This window comes from Gnatocerus cornutus, chromosome 8 (genome assembly GCF_029298725.1).
Source record: "Gnatocerus cornutus isolate USDA-ARS CGAHR chromosome 8, icGnaCorn1.1, whole genome shotgun sequence".
In the NCBI taxonomy this organism is placed as follows: Eukaryota; Metazoa; Arthropoda; class Insecta; order Coleoptera; family Tenebrionidae; genus Gnatocerus; species Gnatocerus cornutus.
The window spans coordinates 9,536,597-9,561,859 of NC_142240.1; the positions used below are offsets into that span (position 1 = coordinate 9,536,597).

The window sequence follows — 25,263 nt, forward strand, 5'->3', positions numbered from 1 at the left end:
TGAAAGTGAACAATATAGGAAGATGAGCTTGCGCTCACTGAATCCACCGTTTAATTTCGAAAGAACTGTACTTAGCGGCGAGTCCAACAAGATTCACTTTCTTCGACTTAAAACCAAACACTTTATTAATGAGTAGATAATTCAACAAGAGCCAGAGTCGCGTCTCCGACATTATTTCCTCAGTTTAAAAGTTGCGCAAAACCTCCCATTGTGGTAGAGGATTTTCGCCTTTGGTAACTTCGGTCAAATGGAGTGTCGTGAGGTTTGGCTTCTCCCCTCCATCGAATCGTTTCCAAGAGTGGGAGCTTTTTACTACTTTGGCAGGGAGAGTGTTGGCAGCAACTCCAGTCATCAGAAAAGCTTTGAGAGCAGAACACGCGATCGCTGCGTGCGGAATAGCGCGAAATACCGTCTTTATTTATTTGGTTTTATTGTTGCGAGTCTTCCAGTTTTGCAGGATCGTAGTGTTTTATTTTGTAGTGTTATAGTGCTTAATCAGGATAATGTCTACCGCAATAATGTCACGTTACGAGTTCGGGGAGAATTTGATGAAGGTAAGGAAAAAAAAGCGAAAAAACCGAAAAACTTTCCTGCTTGACCAGTGCGCGTCCTCTCCTACCTGCTCGTTGCAATAGCCGCACTTCTTGTGGCAGGTAGACGGGTCGGGTCGGTATTTAGTTGGCATTCAAGGACTACGGGCAAAACCGGCTACGAGCTTTTCCACAAATGTTTATTATTATTCATTATCGTTGTAGAATTTATCGCGTTGTTTTGTATCTCGATAAGATTTTTTTGAGAATTGTAGAAAGTATGGGGAAATTGAGCCAGTGGCGGAGCAAGCGGATGGGCGTGAAATCACATTTTAATAATAGAAATTTCTGAGCATTTTCAAGTGCTCGTAAAAGTGGAAAGTTGGGAAATTGACGCGTTATTAAAAAGATAGTGGAGATAAACGGACCACATTCGAAGCGTTTTCCCAGTAAATTAGTTCGCTTCCTGTTGGGAAACTGCAGATATCACTTCGGCGGTTTTCCTCCGCACCGGCACCCATCCTCCATGTTTTGATTAGGTCAGAAGGTCGCACAAGACTCGAGCTTTTGTATGTACGACCATTACTTTGTCGTTTTGAAGACTTCTAGGAAGAGGATTTAAATCCCCATCTCCTTTTATGACTGGATTATGGAAATGGCTTGTTCATTAGAGATTCTTGTTTGCAAAGTGACGGTGATACTTCTCACCAAACCGAATAGAATGTCTTCTTTTTTTAACTTCCTGTTATCAAATCGTGATCCAATCTTTATTTTTAGTCGAGTCAGATAAACTTTCGGTGACAAAGTCTGGTTTCCTGTCAATATTCGTCTTCATAATGAAAATTATTGCCCATTTAAACCAATCTAAATAATGACGTCGTTCCTAAAAATGACCGGCTACTTCTCAAGATTAATCACTACTTTGATTACTTCGCCAACTGATTTATTGCGTGACCCTGCACTCTGTTACGCCACTGGCGCCTGCCTCTCGTAAAAATCGAAAACGTTCCTTGTTTTGGTGGCGCGAGAAAAGAGAAATGCTTCTGACTCCCACTGGTTGTAGCTTTCACACACATGCACCGCGTTTGTCACTGCGAGAAAGTAGGCTTGTAGAACGAACTTTTACCGATTGTGTCTTCAGAGATGAAAGTGTGGATGCTAAACCAACCCCTAAGTGGCCACATAAATGTTCGGCTTCCGAAACTGAAGATTGCACGAGAATTCTGATGAACAGTAATTTGTTACAAAAGAGAACAAGTGAATATTTGGTAAATGGTAATTGGAAACGTATTTGTTTTGCCACACCTCAGTAGGTTGGTTGAAATTGATGAAATAACATGTTTAGGATTGGTTATCTGGACTGTAAATGATGTTTAATCTTTCCATTTCCCATTAAAGCGAGATTGGTTTGTTTAAAACCTTTTCTGAACAAAGAAATGAGTGTCTTTTTCTGGGCTTTCTTATTTGGATCCGCAAAAACGTGGCGAATTTCGAGGACAATAAGACGAGTTTCAAAGACAAATTCAATAGCAATTGTAAATAATTACGCAACTAGAATTTAATCGAAGTTACAGTTGGTTGTTTATAATCTCCTGAAGTGTTGGGTCATTCAATTAAACACTGATTAAATTGAAGATTGGCCAACATAATTCGTCTCCCGCGTTCTCTAAAATCAGACTGATTTTTGCCACTAGATAGGAACGTAAAAGATTGCTTGTTCTTGGCGTAGATAAGTTTATTAAAGTGTCTTTTTATATTGCTTTGTCGCAACAGTGTAACAACTGCCATAAACCGTTATAAATAAAATGCAAACTGTGTAAGTGTAATCTTCAAATACGACGAAGACAAAGTAAATATACCTACGCCGCGATACCAAAGGAATTTTTGTACGCCAATTTCAACTGAATTAGTCATAATAATTTGTACTCCGAATCAGCTCGTAGTCCTTGCCCCCTCGTCCGAGAACTTATCGCTTGCGTTTAGTTTGTGTGGATTTTAACGATTTTGTTTTCTTGCAGAGTCCGGTATCGAACCGCGACGCCGCTCCCGGCGCTCACCTGGACCTGGGATCGTCTGGAATGCGATTCACACTAACCCGCATGGCGTCGACCCCCGCAGCGGGTGCAACCGCCGCCTCCAACCTCACCCTGTTATTGGGCAACTTGTCGCAACAACACCGTCGTTTGGAGCGTGCTCAGTCAGCGCCCGCCCCCGCGCAAACTCCCGCCGCCGTAGCGTCCGCCGTCAATACCTCAAGATACAAAACGGAGCTCTGTAGGCCGTACGAAGAGTTCGGGGTGTGTAAATACGGCGATAAATGTCAATTTGCGCACGGAGGAGGAGAATTGCGCAGTTTGGCGCGACATCCTAAATACAAGACGGAATTGTGCCGCACGTATCACACCGTAGGGTTCTGTCCTTACGGCCCCAGGTGCCATTTCGTGCACAACCAAGATGAAGTTGTCATGCAGAAGCCAGTGTTGGCGAGGGCGCGGCCGAGACCGGCAGCACTGAGTCCTACTCTGTCTTTGGATAGTTCGAGCCCTCCTTGTAGTTTGAGTCAATCACCCACGTCGTCGATGGGGTCGTTTTTCAGCAGCGAACCCGAGCTGAATTCCCCTTCGTGCACAGACGACCGCCTCCCAGTTTTCAATAGGCTGGCGGAGGCGCCCAGGTTGCACGTCTTCAACATTAACGATATGGTGATGTAGTTCTACGTGCGCCGACCACTCAAGACTTATAAAAAGTTTCTTATTTATGTTACAAGTAGGTCCGCTTCTGCGGCGTGATTTTGATATTGTGTGATTTACTAAATATTAAAATTATATTATAGAGGCGTGTTTTATACGAATGTTGATTGTGTATGTGCAACTTAGGTTAGTTTCTTCAGTCGTCGGTCTCGATTTCTGTAACATTCCGTGATCGAAGTTATTTATTATTTTATTACTGCTTTCTGTTGTGTTTTCCCTTTTGATGTGGTGTGACTTGTGACCGATGAAAGAATACGTTTTTTTGTTATTTAAATCATTATTTAATTTTTATGTTCTCATTCGACACGTTATGTTATTTAGTTATTTTATTATTATAATTTATATGTAACTTATTTATATCTTGTCGCAATATGTATAGTGGACGACTGTGCCCCAGCACACAAGTTGGCTGCCCAACTACAGAGTGTCCACCTCTGTATATTATTATTTATATTTGTATTTCTGTATCATTATCAATAAATTATATTTTGTTCTCTACTTATCACGCTTCACTGCTGCCTCACCTACGGCGCCCACAGAGATCTAATCCCAAACAGCTACTTCACCTTGCGCAACTTTCCAATACGTTTTGCAAACCTTTACTACTACTAAACTAATCAAAACTGATTCATGAACTTCTTGTTTACGCTCGTAATGGCTTCTTATTTTTGGCACATTGTTAATGTACACAAATTACGCACGCCCACCTCTACGCGTCATAAATTTAACGAATTGAGAGAGGCATTGTACCGGTAATATTTTTAGCCCTAAATGACTAAATTAAATAATGGAATATCCTTGATTAAATTAGCCATTGCGGCTCGAGGCGACATCTACAAGCCAGAAGCCACGCTCACATCACAAGAAGTGTTATCAGGTGTATACATGGTTGTCTACGTAAATTTAGTTCCAGACTTTGGGAAAAAGAATGAAAGAAATGGTTTAATACTGACAGTTTATTCATACATAAATAAATTTATTTTTAAATTATTCCTAAAATAATCTGTTTCATAACATTCTGCTTATACTCTATAAAATCAACATCATGTATTACATCACACAGTCTATTCAAAGTAGATATTATTTCAAGGCAATGGTGGAAAGAGTGTCGATTTCCCAAAAGTGTTAAAAAAATAAGCGACGAATGAAACCTCAGTTGAATCGTTGATATTGTTAGCACCTTAAAAATACTAAAAAATAGAGTCGTCACAGTCATGGATGTTTGAAAAATCTCATTAAAAACCTAGTTTACATAAAAATTGTGCTAAGAACTCATTTGGCAAGTTAAAAAATATCAGGAACATACACTTAAATAACGAAGATTCTACAAAAAGTTTTGGTAACTGCAAAGTTTGTAATTCACTAAATTAAACGTAAGTACATGAAGAGATGAATTTAAAAGACAAATGGCACAAAAATTGCTCCACTTAATGGTAAAACAGAACAGAGTCGAAGAAATAAATAACTTATTGGTCCCTTACTTATACGCATCACAGCCTGTAAAATGCAAGTTTGTGCTAACACTTTTTATTTATCCCAGTTAAGGCTACGTGGTCCTCATCCAACAGCTGTTAAAGCGTTATTCTTAGGCCTGTTATCGGTGGTTCTGCAATGAAGAAAATTCGTGGTACAAATTTATTCAACAGTCTTACGTCCGCGGTAGTGATTTCAACTTACCTTGACTAGAAGAACACAACTAAGACATGCTACTTTGTTAGTGAATTAGCTAAAGCAACCCTAACCCTTACAATACCTGTATATGGAAGATGTAGATGTAGACCTTGACCAAGATACAAGAAACCCCTCACCTCTTCTGCTGACTCGACGATATGATAGTAGAGCACACGTCACGTCATCTGGTGCCACAAGAGTCTTGAGTACTCGAAAAACGTATCTGAAACATTCAATTAGACGCAGTTTGGCCAGTTTTGTAGTCACCTCGGCAGTAGTGCCACCACGCAGGACAATAAAGTGACCATCCAGTACGCCGGGCGCGTCGTCGCTTTCTGGATAATCCAGTAGGTGCTCGGCAACCCCAAGCAGTTAACACAGAGCGTGTTGTACAGGAAGGAGTACACGTAGAACGCGCCGATGGATAATACTATTGTGCCCACGTGGATTATTGTCTGAAAAAGTATCAGCTAGAAAATCGTCATCGTAACGTCAATTTTTTATTACCCATGACCGAATTTCAATCGCCACGTGGAGTAACATCACGAACATGCACGCCGTGGTTGCCGTCGCCCCGAATTCAAAGATATCGACGTCGGAATCCGCGTAAGCTCCTTGGCAGATGAAAAAAATGCACAGACTTTGGTACACAGCATCGGCCATAGTTAACCAAAAGGAATGACTCCTGTACACTTTTGCTAGTCGACCTTGTCGGTACAAATACGGCTTGTCCCGTAACAGTTCTTCAGGGGCATCCTGGTCGTACACACCTAGAAAAAATCTTTACAATCGTGCAAACATTCTTTCGCAACCTACCTATGGCGAGTGGTGGTAACGAAGTGAAGAGGAGGTTGTACAACATCAGATACATTTGATCCACCATCACAGACCCTGAGAAACCGTTGTAAAACTGGAACCAAAACGTCAAGAACACGAACGCTGCGTTCTTGTAAAAGAAGTACAACACCATCCTGGACAACCTGTCGTAGCTCCAATGGCCGTGTACTAACAATAATCGTTCTAAGAATTTAAATCTGGAGAGAGCGAAATCCGCGGCCATCACTGCTTGCATTCCTTCTTGGCCAGAGATTCCGATCCCTACATCAGCAGTTTGGATCATAGAGACATCGTTGGCTCCATCACCGATAGCGAGAGTTCTCATCTTCAGTTCTTCTTTGACTACCCGAACGATGTAAGCTTTTTGAAGAGGAGTGGCGCGACAACACAAAACCGAACTGCAATGTCCCGTAAGCTTAAGAAACGGTTTGGTGAGATTAGAGCGTCGGTCTAGGATAAAAGTGAGAGTTTTTCCGTCCACCACCAAGGCTTTGTTGCGACTCCTCGGACCCGATCTGGAGTTGCTCGAACTTGGCAGTACAGTCTGTATACTAGCTTCGGCGTTTTCGATGTCGGAAAGATAAAACTGAATGGTGCTTTCGGCAGTTTCTTTCGAGCGCGTCATGAGTTTAAGAAGTTCCATCTGTGGCGAGAAGAGCTTCGAAGAGTATGCGATGTTGATGGCGGTTTCAGGTTTATCTCCAGTCAGTACCCAAACGACGATACCGGCGGATATTAAAGCAGACAACGTTTCGGGAACTCCTTCCTGTAACCTGTCTTCGATTCCCGTGGCGCCTAAGAGAGTAAATTTGCATTCAATCCGAGAGTAATTCTCTTGGATCTTCTTTTCGAGGTTATCCAACGACATGTTGATTTCCTGTTGTTTCATGTTCCATTCATCGTACTCTTGAGCTGTTAACACACGTTTTGCCATCAACAGGATTCTCAGTCCGTCCTTCGAGTAGTTATTGACATGGTTTTGCGTTTTATCGATGATGATTTTCTGTTCGGAATCATCCTCGACGGGTGCTAAATATGGAAAAATCGCAGTATCCGCACCTTTACAGTACAAAATGATTTCACCCGTAGCGGGTTGTTTCACTATCACTGACATTCTTTTCCTGACGGAATCAAAAGGTAAAATGTCTAAAAGTTCGAAGAATAACTTCTCTCCATCGAAGAAATTCACACAAACTGAGTTCGCCGTACGATTAATTAATTTACAGTTGTAGTTGTACGCAGCGTCCACTAAAGCCAATTCGTCAGGACTCTCAGCTTCAAAAATTGGTTTCAATTCTTGAGGACTCGGCGTGGACGACCGCAACTTGGCCTTCTGTTCATCAGTCAGATTCGTATTACTCCCTTTATTTTTTCCCAAAAGCGGAAGGTTCAAAAGCCGCGGCGGCTTCTTCACTTCCACTTCATCATTTAATGGCACGTTGGGAGATCTAGGTTCTAAAAAATTAAGTGGCGGTGAAGGTGTAACCGACCTTGATTCCTCCAAGCGGGTGTACTTGTCAGAGGCATCCGATTGATCAAAACTATTCGGTGTCGTTTCAATTACGCCCGACGCGTTCATGAGATCGTAATGTGGATGGCGAGAACACACCACGGTGTTACATAAGGCTAAGAGTAAAAGGAATTCTTGGATTTTCGCTGCGTGTGCTTGTCGCGAGGTATAAATTTGTTCAGTGACAGTCCCGACTTGGTTCATGTCACTGATGAGTCTTCGGTTTACCATCACACTCAAGGAGCCTAGTTTACTGTTTTTACTTTCATCTTCTAGTTTCGGATGGTTGTAGTCGATACCAGCGATGGCGCAGTGACGGAAAATCATTCGGTTTTCGGTCAACGTGCCCGTTTTATCGGAAAATATGTATTGAATTTGACCGAGTTCTTCGGTGATGTTGAGAGCGCGACATTCCGTGCGTTTGTCCATCACTGGGTCGTAGAGATCCATGTTGTGGTGGATGTGGTAGACTTGGATGATTTTGCACATCTCCAGAGTGACGTAGAGCGACAGTGGGATCATAATCTACAAAAAATTGTAAGATGGTGGTATGATAGAACGAGAATTAAACCTGGAGGATGATAATGTACGTCCAAAACGCCAGGAACGCCTCCGTATTTTCCGACCCCTCCATCCTAAATGGGGGCTCAGTCGAACTGTAAAAGTTCAACCACAGCTTGCATCCTATGGCACCGATGACACAAAACAGGATCAAGATTAGCACACACCACAGAACATCCTGATTCATCTGTCTTTCCACTGAAGATCTCTTATACCTTGGTCCCCCGTTATTGAGCATTGCTTTCGTTTCATGACCTAAAACGCAAAAGTTACATCTTAAACCACATTTTAAGACGTCGCGTCATCTTACCCGCATAAACGACAATTCCTTCAACAAAGTCCGTGTTTTTGAGAAGGCACTCCCTGAGCAATATATTTTCGGTACCAACGGGCACCCTTTCACCGGAAGGATGGATGATGGCGCCATGAAACCTGTAGATTTTCGTCGTCGGAGCTTCAACTTCCACACGACTTCGGAATTTACTGGGCTCGAAGACAGCTTGCTGCAAGTACAAAACGGTAAGTTTAGTAGTGAAGAATGTGGCGAGACATACTTTGGCGACGAATCCTCGGGCGACCTGGCGTTGCTTGAGGTTGGTTTCTCCGTCCAAATGACCCGTGTCAATGTAACACAGACCGCTGGGGTCGCTCGAACGAAGAAGCAGAATATCGGCAGGTACTATTTCGTTATTTGAGAGGTGGATGAGATCGCCGACTCGCACCTCTTTCCAGAGCACCTTCTTGTAGCGCGCCGCCTCACTGGAAAAGAAAAAAACAATCAAATATTGGTGTTTTGTTATCGATAAATTGATGAGTCCATGTAAATTATTTGGGATAGATAATGTTAATATTAAATTCTCACAAATATGAGAGTCAACACGTCAAACAGTTGTTCTTGGTGCACATTGTACATAGTTACGCTTTCGTTACTGTTTAATATGTAATAATAATTTCAACTTGTTATGAGTAATATCAAATAAATTTTCTCTTTACAAACTGAAAAGGACAATGAAATGTATGTTGTTTTAATTCAATAAAATTCCCAGTATTACGAAGAATCAATAGCTAATTTTATTTGTAAAGTTTGAGTACACCGCGTGTTTATCCATTTACTAAAAGAAATTAGCATTTTTTAACAGTGAAGCATTATTGGGAATTAATCTTGTCAATTAAAAAGGGAGAGCTGCAATTTTATCCAAAAAAATATTTCCAGCGAGATATTTTTAATGGTAGCACGTTTTTAATCGTAACTTTTTCAAATTTTGTCTAATTAAACTAGTCGACTATAAAATAGTGATGGCGAAGGTTATTTTAATACCGCGACATACAAAGCAAGCTTACAAATTCTAAAAGGCACAGTTGGAGCCAAGGACGATCGGTATCAAAAACTGAAATTTAAAATTAAGATTATGTGGCATTAAAAATTCTTTAATTATTTTTATTATTGAAAACAAGCAGGCAGCAAAACTGCTTCATTCAATTGAAACAAATTTTTTCGTAAAAAGCGAAATTAAAAAAAAAATAAAGATTTGTTAAGGATGTTATTATTTTATCCAATAATTCCTTTTTTCGCGAAGGTTCACTTACTTACTCACCACGTACTTTCACCTCGAAACAGATTATTTTCGGCCTTGCACTTTTTACAATGACCACTGTAATATCTAGACGGAAGCAATGAAAATAGGACATTCGTCATCCTTTTGTAATACAAAATGAAAATCTGCCATTACGATAATAATAATGCGGTCATTCACTTTTCTCTTTTCAAATAACCGAAATGAGCACCAACGCTGTTTTTTCAGAACAAGTGCTAATGAAATAATAAGCAGAAACATTAGAAGCAATTACGACCATGCTCAACCAGAGCATATTTATTATTTAATATCGATATTTTTCGGGGCGGAGTTCAGTGTATGAAACAAGAAAGCTTCTGTGGTTTGTATAATGAATGATTGATACCAGGTTTCGATTGATTTTGTGTCAGTTCTGTAGTTTACAATCACACATGTTGGCAATCAAACGATAAGAGAAGAGGTGGAGTTGACTGGCAGATTCTGAAAATCATTTCCACGTTTCGACAAATTTCAGACTCAATTAGAAAAACATATTTTACTCTAAATTAACTGAAATGTTTTCTTTATGTTTATGAATCCGTCCTTGATCTAACAAATATGGAAGTCCAAACCATCAACTTCTGAAATTAATACAACAGACCAATTGAAATTTCAATTATAATCCACCAATTTTTACAACACAGAATTAAATGAACTATATTTTTAATTCCGCCACAACCTTGACCGAACATTTTCCTAACTCGATATGATAATTGATAAAATCTACATCCTACAACGAGGACAATTAAAAATGATCCCCGCTCGTCGACTCCGAATTACATTTCAAGTTGTTTTCTGTTGTAGTCACGCGATCGAAATAAGTTATGAATTAAATCATTATTATTTTAATGTGGCTACAGTAGTTGCGGTGCTTTACTGCGGAAAGTGTGCGCCAGAGGGAAAGCTCGGTGGCCTTTAGAAAAGCACGCGACCGGGACATCCCCTATTTTACTTAACTCGTGGGAGTGTTTTATAATTAGGGAAGTAGGTCGCGGTTTAAATATTAAAAGTGCTGATGGGCGGGAGAGCGATAGGTTTACAAATAGGCGGTGAAATTTAAGGAATAAAATATTACAATTCATGATCATTGTGTGCTGATAACGCAAGCAGCAAAGCTAAATAAAAGTTGGAGGATTTAAGGAGATAAAAAGATACTCTATTTAAATACACCTACTTAAACATTGTCTGATAAGTCTGTGGCTAAGGTAGAAGAAACGAGGAAAATTACTCTTCGTAATTATCGATTCATGTCCACATTTCATTATGTTACTGATTAATTTGATTTTTTATAAACACTCGAATAACTTTACTTTCTCACCGCACGTAATTAATGAGAGCTGTAATGTGACTATTAAATTTTTAATTGGATTTATTATCGGCGGAGCTTAAAGGGTATCAAATTGTATCCAGCAGTAACTCGGTTTTAACAATCTGCGCGTTTCTTTTGACGACTCCAGTGTCATTAAAGTCGCCCAGCAGCACAAATGGAACATGAATCACATTCATTTAGTTTTTGTTTGCCAAATTGTTACCTGTTTTTTTCGTTATCGCGGGAACTATCAGCCTATTTACGTTAAAAAGTAATCAATTTTGTTGTTATTACCTTAGATAAATAATAAACAATATTCATAGGACCATGTTTTGAACCAATACGAAGTTACCATACAAACTTTACGCCTCAACTTATCCTTGGTATATTTAATTTTATGTTACATATTAATAATCACCTGCATTGATTCGACCAGCTCGATTTCCGAATTAAAGCCCCCTGGCAAGATATTCGCCTTTCGCGTATGTACCAACAGTAAGTGTCGCTTCTAATGCATGTCCAAGTAATTCAATAACCGTGCCAAGTACGTCAACTCCGTGCATATTTGTTGATTTTGTCTTTTAAGTATTTTTATCGTTGAATGGCCCCATCCTCGATACTCTTGTTCACAATCTTTCAAAATAAGCACATCTCAGGGTGGTACTTTCTATTTAAATCAACTCAATTATACGTTCTAATAATACCATCTAGATGAAATTTGTTTCTTTGACGTCATCACGTAGCAAGATCGTGACGATAAAGTGTAAATTATGACGTCACTTGGTCGATTTACTATTGTTGCGAATGTCCAGAGTTTGACCCTACACATTTGCATAAGAGCGTGTCCAAAGAAAGTTTATAAATCAGGTGTTTCAACCCTGTGATGGAGATTAACGGTGGCCTACTTTTATAACTCTGGACGGAGAGTTGGTGTTTATAACTTCCGATATTACGTGCTTATACTTATTTTAATTGTTGCACTATGGCATTTTATGTGGATTTTGCGCAAGTTATACCGCAGTTTGTAATGAAATTGTTGGAGCTGTTTTAAGTAACAGCACGTATTTGCGGGTCCATACTACTAATATCTCACCAAGTCTGCTATTTTTCAAACAACTGTTTATTTAAAAAAGTCTCGTGTTATGGAAATACTCGTATCGATTTTTTCAATACCACGTCGAATTACGTTTTAATGTAGAAATTAGATTTTAGATATCTCTGATGAAGTAATTTTATGTACTTTTAGTAATGAAATCATTGAAATAAGAATAGTGGGGTCACTGCAGCGCAAAATGCATCACGCGAATACATAAAACATACAAGACGAGTGAGTTTATTGAACCAAAGTTTGAACATGCAACCTTGTATCATTTTGGCAATGCTATAAATACATGTGTATGGACGTCGGTCCTTATCTCGTGTCTAAATAAAGGACGAGAAAAAAAGCAGAACAATTACAATTTCAGATTGTAACTAAAATTAAAAAGTTCATTCAATTGATTGTCGGTGTACTCAACAGCTGTGGAGATGAAGGATTGTCGGTAAAGATTAAACAATTCATATTCGAAAACGAGAACGAGTAATTCATCTTGTACAGTGATGTATGAATGACAGACAGTAACATATGAAATGAGTGGCTTAAAACAAAGCATACATAAGATTTCAAAGTAACGTCTTCATTTTAGCTAATTAGAATTACACAATGCACTTCACTGATCAAAAATAGCACCGACGAGGGTCGGAAGAATATTGCTGCACGTATCGAAAAGTCAATAAAAATTCCCCCAATAGATCGAGGAAATATCAGATTTTGCGTCTAAACGAAGGCTACTTTCTATAAAAATGTTGACATTGATATTTTCTTGTACAAAATAGCCTCGAATCGATCTAATTTTTTAAGCAGCTGCTTCTAATTTTATTTGAAGAATAATGCACGGCATTCCTTGAAACCAGTTCTATTTCAATTTTTTTCGAGCCCGTTCTGAAGAGCCACACTGCATAAAAATTTCGAGTACGGTTACTGTTCCCGTCACTCGATTTTTATTCAAGGAATGTCTTACTACGTGCACGCTGTTTAAATGAAATGAAGTTACAGAGTCCTTCAACATAACAGTACCAATTAAAATAAATTAAGCCACATCTCGATCAATTTAATAAGATACGAAAGAGGTACGAAAAATAAATGTATTTCCCGTCGTTAAATTTGTAGCTATTAAAAATGATGGAAATTTTACTATTGTAATTAAAAGTCGTTTTATTTTTTACTTTTATTTTATTAAAAAAAGTTGTTTTTTTAGAAGGTTTTATGTACAATAAATACAGGTTGGGGTAATAAATTCGAATAATCTGACATTTAGTGACTGCAGTTGTAAATCAAAATTAACTGCTTCATTGTCTATCCAAAAAGTCTAGTCATTTCGTGAAAAGGCGACACTAGCTAACATTTGTACCGTGACAAACAAAACATTTTATTTGAGTAATAGAGAAGCAATTTATTTATGTTTTAATCCTATTCTCCAGATCAGCAATCTATAAACAATATTAAGAGTGCAAAAATTAACTTTAAGCAACACATGAAAGTGATTTACGGGTCAACTTCGATACGTAGACACAACAATCGTTTTCTTATTTAAACAGCACTTAAATTGTACCCTTGTGTTGGTGTAAACGACAATTATTATCGTTTTTTTAATTTAAACTGTAGATTTTAAAGGTCAGTGTCCAACGAAAATATGATAACGTAAGTGAAGATATTTTGTCAACGTGTAACACTTAAATCCCATAATTATAATTGAACATTACACATAATTAGAATGGAAAAAAAACAAAGATAAGTGGAAAAGGAAGATTAGAAATAGTTGGTCAATGATCTAGTTTTAAATGGCGCAAAAAGAATAAGAAGACAATGAACGGAAGGAAAATGAAGACAAGAGCAACACTTGCCAGTTCCTTGAGTGTTCGAATTGCGAAATTGTAGATATTTTTTTTTATTAAATTACAGTGGACGGTATTCGATCGTCAAAATAATTGAATGAGCGTCCAATTTCCCTCATATATTTATTACAACAAAATCAATAGCAAATCTTTGTAAATTATACGATAGGAAGATAAATTACATGGCATCAACACTGCTCGTCCACGAAGGTTGGGCATTGTTCCACAACAGTTCGTTGTGAGGCAACAGCGATATGTGACAACGTGCCACGTTTTAAGTGGTTTGAGTGTGAACAATGCCAAGGTAATTAGTTGCACACAATGGAAAAGGGGTCTTTTTTAAAATCCGCAATTACCGTCGCAATGTATGTCCTTTATAAGTTTTATTGTGGTTTTTACTTCCTCCTACTTCAATTGGATACTAAGTAGATTCCACCAAATTGCAGATTTGTGTAAACGATAATAATTAAAAGTTTCACACGAGCTGTCGCAACAAGATTCTTTATTTTTGCCATGTCGTTAAACTTGAAAATAACATAACCCGGTCATGTACGACCCACAAATGTTAACTGTTAACCGCTTGCGTGTCATCTTGTGCATGACGGATAATCAGCTGTGATAGAATGCATGCCGCTTCATTTTTCAAGTTCACTTATTTATTATATGGGTCATTCGGTATGTACACGTGACATTCAAACGAAATCGAATCTATCGGCAAGTGAAATATTCAAAATATTTTGGAATTGTTCCAGAATGATCACAATCGATTCAGATGTGGGTAGCATTCCATTTATTCGCGTTGATTTCGAAGGTTGTGCGGATTAATTATTTAGAGAAGTTTCACCCGTGACAAAGCCGATGGTTCGATATTATTTACACAACGGAGGTGTCCAGGAAATGAAAATGTTGTTACGTCCTTGACCTGATGAGTGTGTCCTTGATTTTCACCCGTTTTGATGATAATTAATCGTGTTATTATAGCGAACGACCCCTATTTATGTCGGACTTTTACTTTCCATATATGAATTGAGAACGATAAACGAGTTAATACTTATTAAACCGGATTGGGCAGCATTTAAACGTGTTTATTATTGTTTCGCTTGATTTAGTGCTGATTGCCCAAAAACTAACAGTTAATAATTTATTAGAAGGTAGGCGTTTCGAATTGTTTCTAGTGGGCACGTTATCAACACAATTTAAACGTTTTATTTATCTTATCATTATCAGTATCCGTCATTCGCATAAACCAATTTAACGATATTTGCGGGTGTGTCACGTTTGAGTCGCCTCGCACTCATTTTTGCTAATTTAATCCCATTAAATTGTCAGTACTGTCCATTTCGACAGTTGGAGGTCTTCCAAAATGATACATTCAAAAAAGTTACATCTGGATTTAGAGAATCCAAAATTAACTCCCGGAATCTTAAATCTTTGAAAGTTATGTTTCATTTTTCATTGTGCTCTAGAATCAAAATAGTTTAGTTCAAATTCAGGAAATCGATTTCCGGCACACAACTTCCTTGATTCTTGTATAACTTTTAACTGTTTTGCAATTGATACTCATACTAACGGCCCATTGGTTTTGGATCAATAAAAAAACGATCCAGCGAAACATCTCCGCTGTTCATCTTATTAATTATAATTAGACTGAATGGGAGAAGAGCCATTTTTAAAAATAGACGAGTTCATTCTTCGAAATGGGAGAAGCAACTTCTTGTCAGTTATGAATTATTATTGATGATAAGTGTGTTCTTTTGTCTGGTCCAATTTATTTTTCAATCGTTTTTAGGTGTGTAATTCGCTTCTTTTGCGTTTCTGTAAATTAGTTTGTTGTTAGAATATGTTATCGTTTTTGGAATTAAAAAATGTCGTATTTCTGATAACAGCCAAGGCCTGCATAAAATTGATGACTATACCTAAAGTGACTTGTGGTTTGTGGCATTTTCTTTAAAAACTTGTAAGACAGACATAAAATGTTGGCCCACACTTAAGAAAAACCCACGAAGTTGTAACAATTATGCTGAAGAGATTTGTGATTAAAGTTGACAATGTTGTAATTAATTCCAGCCACCCTCATTCACATATGTTCAATTAGTCACATCTCATAACTCTCCCTTAAGACGGAGTGGGGGTGCGACTATTCCGACCACGCATTTTTCTTAGATTTTAGATTTAGTTCTTAAGAGGTACTGATCCGGACTCCAACCCGGAATGTAAATATTAGCAATAAACCACAATTTAAGGAATCTCGCTTTTTCACTAGTTAATCCCCGTAAGCACGACAGAGAAACACAACGGCACACAACAACAATGTAGAACCCAGTCACCAACTCGACGACCCAAAAAAGTGTAAATTGAACACAATCAGACTGGTGCCGTTAAGGGAATATAATTTTTAATAATAATAGTTCATATAGCTCCCAGACCCGTTACGTGTCCCGGTTTACATAATTTACAGTTTAATTAAAATCCCAAACACAAATCGCGAGGGATTTGACAAAATTAATGTCGTTTCCATTTTCTCCAAGGAATAAAGTAATGAATCGAAAAAAAAGTATTACATGACACAGACAGGACTGATCAATAAAACATAAAAGCAAATGTTTGGTGGAACACAATGGATTTGTTGGAAAGTCAACAGGCAAAATTTATGAGAACAAAACGTCTAGGTCAAAACAAAAAAAGGACTAAACGTCTGAACTCCAACTAGAGTCATGGACACTGGATAACTCCACTTTCGCCAGTTTTATCTCACGACCTCGACAAAACGACAATTTTGTTGTACGTCTCGTTTATTTGTATCGACCTTCGCCTATTTTAGAGACTGAGATTTGTCCAAGTTGGAGATGAAACCAAGACAGACTTGGCAATGAATTCCATGAGAATTATGGCCGGTTCTTTCGTTTCGAGGTAACTAAATGATTTAATTAAATCGTGGCTTTGTTTACTACGTAATGATAACCAACCGTTCAGGCTTGAACACTGATCGGTTTTCACGATTTTTATGCAATCTTTTCAATCTGTCAAACTCACTATGCCGATGGAAACGGAAATGTTGCGATCGTTAGTAAACCAGTGATGTAAAAAACAAAAGAAAAAGGTCTGATGATGTTTAAAAAAGATTTATTTTAGTTTTTTGGTACCTTCAAAACACAATACCGGATCTGACGAACTAAAAATACGAAATGCAATCAACTTGAGATGCGCACCTGCGTTTAATCAATACAATTTTATTCATATTTGTATTATTCACGAATGTTTCGAACGTCGTTTTTTACCTTTTTTTTTATAAACTATAACTGGGTTCCAAGGTTAGTTAAAATTTAGCTGGTCTGACATTTTAATTTTCGTCCAACACCTACAACACAATTATAGATTTCCTCGATCATTGAATAACAATAATTATAAGTCTGTTAGTACCATTTAGTAGCTATAAAAGTTTATCTAACTCATTTAATGTCTGTGGAAACATTTCAGGTTTGATGTAAATACACAGTTTGTTTTTCATTGTTACCACCCGTTTTACTACCAAGAACAAAGAAAATTTCTGTTGGATTTATCACTATCACAATTGGACCAACAACTAATCGAACAAACTAATTTACATTTCTATTCAATCAAAACCATCACGATTAAAATTCTGAAGCAATGAATAATAAAGTAAACATTTTTCAATCGTCATTTTTAATGAGCACGACAAATTGTTGATTGCCTCGACCTATCTTCACACATTTATCAGCCGCAACTTGCTTCGCAAAGATGTGGTTGTCAGTCTCCACCATCTATTCCGTCCTACTGACACCTAGGCGCGACAGTCAAACTGCCGGAATATAAAACTAGGTTAACCATCAACGGTCTTTCATATCGCGAACCGCAACCGATTAACCAGTTATCTCCATCAGCTGGCAGTAGAGAAAGTTTTATTTCGTCATCTCAACTCTATTTCTACCAAACACTGAACTTGTTGAACGTATAGAGTTCTGCGCATGATGTTATTATGTCAACAAAAGAATTCATCCTTCCACTGAACTAATCATAAAAAAATGTGGTTCATTGAACTGTTAGAACCGATCTGAGTATTATAATTTGAGCACGTTTCGAAACTGGACTGTTGCTGCCAAACGTTTTGGCTGCCAAAAATGACCTCAAATGCGTGCCTTCTTACGAGCTATTAAACCACAAAAATCATGGAGCATTGCGAGACCGCTCTTCCGGGTCTCCCCGGAAATTCCGTAATGCTTATTGTTAGCAATTACTTTCTTAGGATGTTTGTTTTAATTACCAAGCGGTTTTGGACGGGAAAAAAAAGCGAAAACTTTTGATCAATGTTGAAAGAATATGACTTCATGGGATAACCTGGTGAATCAAAATTATGGAAGTAGGTTGTGTGCCTATGAAATCAATATAGCGTTATCGTATGGCCCATATTGTCGATACTTTGATAAGTACACTTAATAAAATATCAATACAGTTTGGGTGAGGTTTTTCGCCAAAATCTGATGAATTATCTCGAGTACTATCAAAATATGGTTGCATTGAAGGACATTTGGCGAATCAAAATATTTCTTGAAAACTTGGGAAGGTAGAGAATAATAAAATTGAAAATTTTCGCATACTTTTTATTGTCATTTTTAAAAAAACATATCCGATAACGTTAAAGTCAATGTCACTGAGATTAACTCTTTGTTCGAGTGTGGTTTTATCAGTTTGTTTACATCTTACCGTTTCGCCACTAATCTCTGAATCATCTAATACCTTCATTTCGTTCTTAAACAATCTCAGTTTATGTTAGTAATTTTCTTTTAATTAAACGTCAATTTAATTTTATTGATTTCCGAAGAATATTTCCAGGTTAACGTGCCGTTATCCGGGTGCAAATCTCTACTAAATTATAGCGCTGAGCACGATAAATAATTGTTTGGAAAATGACACGTTTCCTATCACAATCGACAGAATATCGATCTGATCGGAATCTAGGTTCTGCATATTGAATGATCAATTCTTGTAATTAGGGACAGGTATGATTTTCCTTCATTTTCATTGCCACATTGTTGATCAAGAAAAACATTGAATAAAAAATTGGTAAAAAGTTTTAGATTTGGAATGTGACGAAACCCAATAAAAACAAAACAATAAATTAAACATTTTGAAATGACTCACTTGTGGCAAGTAAATAAAACGCTGACGACTTCGAAGAAAAATGAAGAGGATCGTTGACCACGTAATAAATTTAGTTAAAAACTATAAAAACTACTTCTACCACTTACCTCTGATAAATCCTGCACGTCGAGTTGTTAATTCGCTTATCACTAGCGTGCCTCCTGCGATCTTCGAATAAATCTTTCACAGCCGTCACTCCGAGAACGAACATCACCGGTATCATCGCAATCTCTTTTCCGAACGCATTGATTGCGGGAACCCAATTGAGCAACACGATAAAAATGAAATACAAATTAGCTACTCTATGAAACTGTTCTAACAAATTCCGCGGCAAAAACGATAACAAAGTATATTTTGTAGTCCTAATTTTATTGTTGGGACGTTTCCCATTCGGATGTTCTTTGCGCGGCGTTTTCGGAGGCACTAAATGATTGGGCACCACCACTCTGTACCTGTAAAAAATCTCCTGTACCCTTCAATTCAACAGTTTAGTTGACTTGTACCTTTCTTCCGGTTCCGACTTGTGCGATCGCCTTAAAATTACCCCCAAAAACCGCTGCCATAGAGGTGGCGGCGCTGATCTTCTCAAAGTATAGATACTCTCAGACCTCGACGCCTGTCTACTATGGCCTTTCGCTGAGACTTTAGAAGCGCTCCCGCTGACTGCGTCTGAATCTTTGTGTCCCGGGGGCAGAATAAAATCTGTCTTCGATCCAACTCGACTATGTCCAGGTCGCACGGATTCGGCTGAGATCTGCCCTTGGGACAAGGCACGTTGATGACCCCGGGCACCTTTCAGAGCCGATGGACGCCCCACGACGCCGGCAGAGTTGCTCCCGCCCAGCGACGTGTTACCTCCATGGCTGATGCTACGGAGGTGACCACGACTCTCTGGAGATCGGGCTTCAGGAAATGTATATGTGGAGCAGTGTGACGGCTGCGAGGCCGTCTGGGGAACGTTGGCCGTGCTCTCTTGATTGCAAAAATTTGACATCGTTTACACTCTAAAGAAAAAATAAATAAGCGTTAGACTTTACTAGATTAGATTGCAGAAATCGTCGAACGCAGAGAAAACAAACAAAGAAATTTAGTTAATCGCTCGCAATTAAAGGAATTTTTTAGTAACTCAATATAATCCTCGATATCCAGTGACGTAGATCGCAAGGATTAAGTAATAATAATTCTTGTTTTATTATCTATTGCCCAATTTTATCTATTAAGTACCGCCTTCATTGGCAGTGACCTCAAAGTTTCTAATGCTGTTAGAGGCTTGAATTTTCAAACATGTGTTTGCTATTGAAAAGAAAATCACTCGGAAAACTCGTGTACATTCCATAGAAAGTTGGAAACGTTTCGAAAATTCAAGAATTCTTCTTTTACATAACAAAATGTCCTAACATCGCCATCAGCTTTCTTTCAAATGCTGTTTAATTACAAGAATGAGTCAATAAAGTTAGTTGCTGTCAGCTTTAAAGTTGTGAAACTTGTCCATTGGTGGACGTCCACGACCAGTTTTAATCCCATATTGTTATAACAAAAAACGCGAAAGAAATACACTTTTAAATCGAAATGAAAAGGAAAAATCGTTTTATCAATATTATAATAATATCCTTCAACATTTTGGTTGATGGATTCTAGGAAACTTGTCGATTTTTGTTAAGTCTGTTATTTTTAGATAATAATTCCAGGACATAATACTTCAAGTGACACTCAAAAAAACGATAAAAAGGCAACTCCTAGAAGTCGTTTATACTCAACAAAAACAAAGCTATAACAATAAAAAGAAGTTCAAAGGTTAGAGGAAAGAAAACGACGATAATTAAAAAGATGCAACATGGTCAATAATACAAGTCTCCATCAATGTGGTAGAAGGATATGACAATCTCCATATCTTTTTATCATCTAATCGTCCAAAGTAACAGTCAATATTTATCTGTAAAATTTCATGCACTTTCTATTAATGGAAACACATTTTTCAGGAAAATATTCCAAATTTCAGTTCCTGGAACTAAAATTAACAATTCCGGAAACATGACGTTGTTGTCTTTCAGAAGAATTGAATCAATAAGTAAACAAAACAAACCCAAATCTAGAGCAAGCGTTTCCACCATTACATCGACTCCCAGTTGAGTCGTTTTATTAACATTGCGTCCAGAAGCTCCATCAAAGAGTGGTCAGTGCTAATGGTTCCAACTAATTGAAGAGCAATTAAAACCTATTAGCGTTTCACGCGAGATATTTGCTTTAAATCATTTAATTAACATTAACGTAGAGTTTAAATGTAAAAGAACAGTTCAATCACGATCAGATCAAACTTTGATTAGGTACTCCTGCAGTTTGGAACACCTGTGTTCCCTGATACGTAAATTATTACTTAGGAAATTCGTCATGACCATTCTTTCGAGCTCGAGCACTAGTTCGAGCATTATTTTAGAGTTACGGTCATGAAGTGATTAATGATATATTTCGCAATAAAGCTTTGATGATTACGACATTCAAGTTCAATTTACAGTCGTTTTTATATCACATGTAAAACAAATCTTTTCAGCTGTTGGAGCGGATCATCAATGATCTTTTCATTTTTGCGACGAATAATTTAAGAAACTTGGCAACCCACGCCTTTGCGATTGCCAAACACTCAAGAATGACATAACTCAAATTGATGCAAATTCAGGTTGCAAAAGAAAATCCTTATTTCTTAATTATGACTAATTTTGGTGGATGCAACCGTGCGGTCAGCAACTTAGGAGAATATCATTATCATTACGTTCGTTTAATCTTCTTTGAATTAATGGCTCCACCACATGAATATTCCATCTTCCTGGTTCATAAAAGGGCAATGGGAGTTTTTGATTCGAATCTCTACCTTAATTAGAAATTGAAGCAATGTCACAGATTGTAAATCTGACCTTGTTAGAATTGAGTTTAGAATTAAACCATGGTCCATGGGGTTATGGTGTCTTATTATTCAAACAAGCACTACCATGGTGGTTCTCTTTGGTAAAAAATTGAAGCGCTGATGAGGAAACACGGTTCTTTCAGGAACCGGATACAAACAACTAAAATGTACATTTTTTTTGTGAAAATAAATTCAGTAGGTGTGACACCTTCAAGGTTCGTCTGGTATAGCGGATTTCAATAACAATTCCTTGCCTTTGAAGATTAGCGCACAATACATATTACGAATTTACATCAGTTTTCCAAATATAATTTCGTGTTGTCTGTGTTGAAATCACGCCACATGAAGCCGAAGAATGTGCACTCATGAAGCAAAAGATGGATTGTTATTGTACCACTTTTAAAATTCCCTCTGCCACGAGAGCATCCACAAAAGGCACAAACAAGTCAGAACTGAATGAGATTTTTACCTTATCTTTCATAACTTGACTGAAATCCAAATCCACAGTCACTTTTTCAGGTTTCACTCGTAACTAAATACCATAAAATGAACAGCCACGCGTGCGATAAATAATAAACTTTGCAAGAAACACACTAACTCCTAAAGTCGCACACGTCGAACTGTTTTCTAGGAACCAACCAGCAACTTGAAAACCCCCACATTGCCCCCACCAAGTGCATTTTCTTACGTCATATAAAAAGTGTCAAAACGAGAAGCTACCAACCGCAGGGAACCACACACCCTGCTAAAATATTAAATAAATTTCAGGAAATTTCAGAAAAAAACAAGGGAGTCGTGTTTTTATAATAAAAAAAAAGTAAATACTGGGGATTTGTTCGAATTTTTGGGGAATAATTGCCACGTTGTGTTGTTTCCGAGTTTTTCTAACGGTGCTTCTGGTGACTTTCTCTCCGTCAGGATGCCGGCTGTCATTCTTCATTCATTGACGTGACGTATTAGTCCGAGCAGTCATTATTTTCACCGTGTTATCAATAAAATCGTGAAAATGGATGAAGAATACGATGCGATTGTTTTGGGCACGGGCCTAAAAGAGTGTATTCTCAGTGGAATGCTCTCAGTTTCCGGTAAGAAAGTGCTCCACGTTGATCGAAACAAGTATTACGGTGGGGAGTCGGCATCCATCTGCCCTTTAGAAGAGCTTTTTTCGAAGTTTGGAGCACCGGCCCCTGACGAGTCTTACGGCCGCGGTAGAGACTGGAATGTGGACCTAATTCCAAAGTTTCTCATGGCCAACGGGCACCTGGTGAAGCTGCTCATCCACACGGGCGTCACTCGTTACCTCGAGTTTAAATCAGTGGAAGGCAGCTACGTATATAAAGGGGGAAAAATCTCCAAGGTACTGTTGTGGAGAGTAACTTCATGAATTAATCTTGAGATTATAGGTACCAGTTGACCAAAAAGAGGCGTTGGCTTCAGACTTAATGGGCATGTTTGAGAAGAGGAGGTTTAGGAACTTCCTTATTTACGTACAGGATTTCCAATTGGACGATCCCAAGACATGGAAAGACTTTGATCCCAACACTGGAGACATGCTTGCTCTCTATGATAAATTTGGTTTAGATAAAAATACTCAAGATTTTACAGGACATGCACTAGCATTGCATAGAGATGATGAGTATTTGAAGAAGCCAGCTACTGAGACTATTAGAAGAATCAAACTTTATTCAGATTCTCTTGCCAGATACGGAAAATCGCCCTATTTGTATCCAATGTATGGACTAGGAGAATTGCCGCAAGGTGAGCAAAAACTTGGTACTACATGCTTCACTGAGCAACAGTCGACTTTTTTTGCCGTGGTTGTCGGCGAGTAACGGTGGTTTATGACGGTGTTAATTCAAGAAATGTAAACGACGCTTGATTATAAATTTAAAGCGTTGGTTTATGGTCTGTGGAGTATTGGAAGCAGTCAGATATCCAAAATTATCTTTGCAAGCAGTAAACTATCAAACTGATAGCTTAAAGGGGCGTGAATGCAGACAAGTTTTATTACAGAGTACAATAAAATAAGCCATGAAAATAATTTAGGATTAATAGCACGCAAAAACGAAAATCACAAAGTTGCTCCATAAGATTAATAAAAACTGTTTTGTTTTTTACGATTTTGCGGCTTGTAGAAACGCAGCGTTTGTTGTTTTTTTTATGTGGTTCCATTATGTAAAACACGGACTTGGAATCGACGGTGACTGATAAGAATTTTAACTAGATAACGAGCTGCTGCAACCTATTTATGAGGGTTCACAACAAACGAGCCTTTCGTGTTTTTACAGTCTTAGGATCTCGCTTGATGCTAATAAAACTTCCAACTTTTAGTATTTGCTGGAAATCGTATTCGTTCTTATCGTTTCTTCTTAGGTTTCGCGCGGCTGTCGGCCATCTACGGCGGTACGTACATGTTGGACAAGCCGATCGACGAGATCGTGATAGGAGAAGGCGGAAAAGTGGTGGGCGTCCGTTCCGGAAATGAAATAGCGAAATGTAAGCAAGTATACTGCGATCCGACCTATGTCCCCGACCGAGTCCGCAAGAAGGGCCGCGTGATCCGTTGCATCTGCTTGATGGACCACCCCATAGCCAATACGAAAGATGCTCTTTCTACACAGATCATCATTCCACAGAAGCAAGTGGGAAGGAACTCCGATATTTACGTATCCCTCGTTAGCTATACTCATCAAGTAGCGGCAAAGGGGTGGTTTGTTGCTATGGTGTCTACTACGGTGGAAACGGAGAACCCAGAAAATGAGATCAAACCCGGTTTGGAATTGCTAGGTTCAGTGCGCCAGAAGTTCATTTCCGTTTCTGATTATTACGAGCCGACTGACGACGGTACTCAGTCACAGATTTTTGTTTCCGAATCGTACGATGCTACGACTCATTTCGAGACGACCTGCTTGGATGTGCTGGACATCTTCAAGCGTGGAACCGGAGAGGAGTTTGATTTCTCGAAAATCAAACACGAATTGGGGGATGAAGAACAATAATGCATCCGATTATACATATTGGTAAATCAGAGTTATGTAGGTATTCTATGTGCAAGGTTTTTTTTTATAATGATTGTTTCATTTACACCGCTGCATTGATACTCTACTTATTATACAAAATAATTTTGTAGCTTGTCATCAAGCACAATTAATTTGTATATACAGTAACATTTATACCTTAGTGAATAAAATATCGCTTAATTTTTAAGGATCCTGATGTGCAAAAGCATTAGCTTGTGAAAAAAAAAGAGAATTGTTAGTAAATATAAAAGTTTTTTAATTTGCATTGGGGAATTATTGTATCTTACGAATAAATCATTATGTGAAAATGTATTTATAGCTTTATGTTTTATTAGATATGCATGTCTGACATAAATTATCTTTGGTGATATGGCACACTGATGTATTATGTGATGGATCAAATATACCAAAAAATATGAGAATTTTGTGTATTAACTCACTGAGCTTTCGCATTCCATACATAGGTTTA

The 25,263-nt window shown here is 38.1% G+C and overlaps 3 protein-coding genes across 4 annotated transcripts; 2 read left to right on the forward strand and 1 right to left on the reverse strand.

The window, feature by feature from the left end:
* Nucleotides 1-404: 404 nt before the first annotated feature.
* Nucleotides 405-3,778, forward strand: Tis11 (Tis11 zinc finger protein). The gene is made up of 2 exons (XM_088043648.1): nucleotides 405-554; nucleotides 2,549-3,778. Exons 1-2 carry the CDS (start codon nucleotides 504-506, stop codon nucleotides 3,239-3,241), a joined length of 744 nt encoding a protein of 247 aa, XP_087899774.1. The 5' UTR covers nucleotides 405-503; the 3' UTR covers nucleotides 3,242-3,778.
* Nucleotides 3,779-4,516: 738 nt separating this feature from the next.
* LOC148169579 (phospholipid-transporting ATPase VD) lies at nucleotides 4,517-22,421 on the reverse strand. Of its 2 annotated transcripts, none has more exons than XM_088043324.1 (11): nucleotides 22,244-22,421; nucleotides 19,379-19,879; nucleotides 18,983-19,327; nucleotides 8,414-8,618; nucleotides 8,170-8,362; nucleotides 7,870-8,114; nucleotides 5,768-7,823; nucleotides 5,459-5,721; nucleotides 5,219-5,406; nucleotides 5,089-5,174; nucleotides 4,517-4,886 (listed from the first exon to the last, which is right to left on the reverse strand). In XM_088043324.1, exons 2-11 carry the CDS (start codon nucleotides 19,867-19,869, stop codon nucleotides 4,852-4,854), a joined length of 4,107 nt encoding a protein of 1,368 aa, XP_087899450.1. In that variant the 5' UTR covers nucleotides 19,870-19,879; nucleotides 22,244-22,421; the 3' UTR covers nucleotides 4,517-4,851. The 2 variants fall into 2 exon arrangements, with proteins under 2 accessions (XP_087899450.1, XP_087899449.1); XM_088043323.1 differs by having other exon boundaries at nucleotides 5,034-5,174.
* A 359-nt stretch (nucleotides 22,422-22,780) lies between these two features.
* Gdi (GDP dissociation inhibitor) lies at nucleotides 22,781-25,216 on the forward strand. The gene is made up of 3 exons (XM_088043829.1): nucleotides 22,781-23,131; nucleotides 23,178-23,532; nucleotides 24,148-25,216. The coding sequence occupies exons 1-3, from the start codon at nucleotides 22,781-22,783 to the stop codon at nucleotides 24,771-24,773; spliced, it is 1,332 nt and encodes a 443-aa protein (XP_087899955.1). The 3' UTR covers nucleotides 24,774-25,216.
* The last annotated feature ends 47 nt before the right edge of the window (nucleotides 25,217-25,263 follow it).

Coding starts and splice junctions, on each gene's coding strand:
- Tis11 (XM_088043648.1), top strand. CDS start 504: ATGTCTACCGCAATAATGTCACGTTACGAGTTCGGGGAGAATTTGATG. Junction 555..2,548: donor TCGGGGAGAATTTGATGAAG/GTAAGGAAAAAA, acceptor GTTTTCTTGCAG/AGTCCGGTATCGAACCGCGA.
- Gdi (XM_088043829.1), top strand. CDS start 22,781: ATGGATGAAGAATACGATGCGATTGTTTTGGGCACGGGCCTAAAAGAG. Junction 23,132..23,177: donor AAGGGGGAAAAATCTCCAAG/GTACTGTTGTGG, acceptor TTGAGATTATAG/GTACCAGTTGACCAAAAAGA. Junction 23,533..24,147: donor ACTAGGAGAATTGCCGCAAG/GTGAGCAAAAAC, acceptor GTTTCTTCTTAG/GTTTCGCGCGGCTGTCGGCC.
- LOC148169579 (XM_088043323.1), bottom strand. CDS start 19,869: ATGTCAAATTTTTGCAATCAAGAGAGCACGGCCAACGTTCCCCAGACG. Junction 7,824..7,869: donor CGTACATTATCATCCTCCAG/GTTTAATTCTCG, acceptor AATTTTTTGTAG/ATTATGATCCCACTGTCGCT. Junction 4,887..5,033: donor TCTACATCTTCCATATACAG/GTATTGTAAGGG, acceptor TCTTCATTGCAG/AACCACCGATAACAGGCCTA.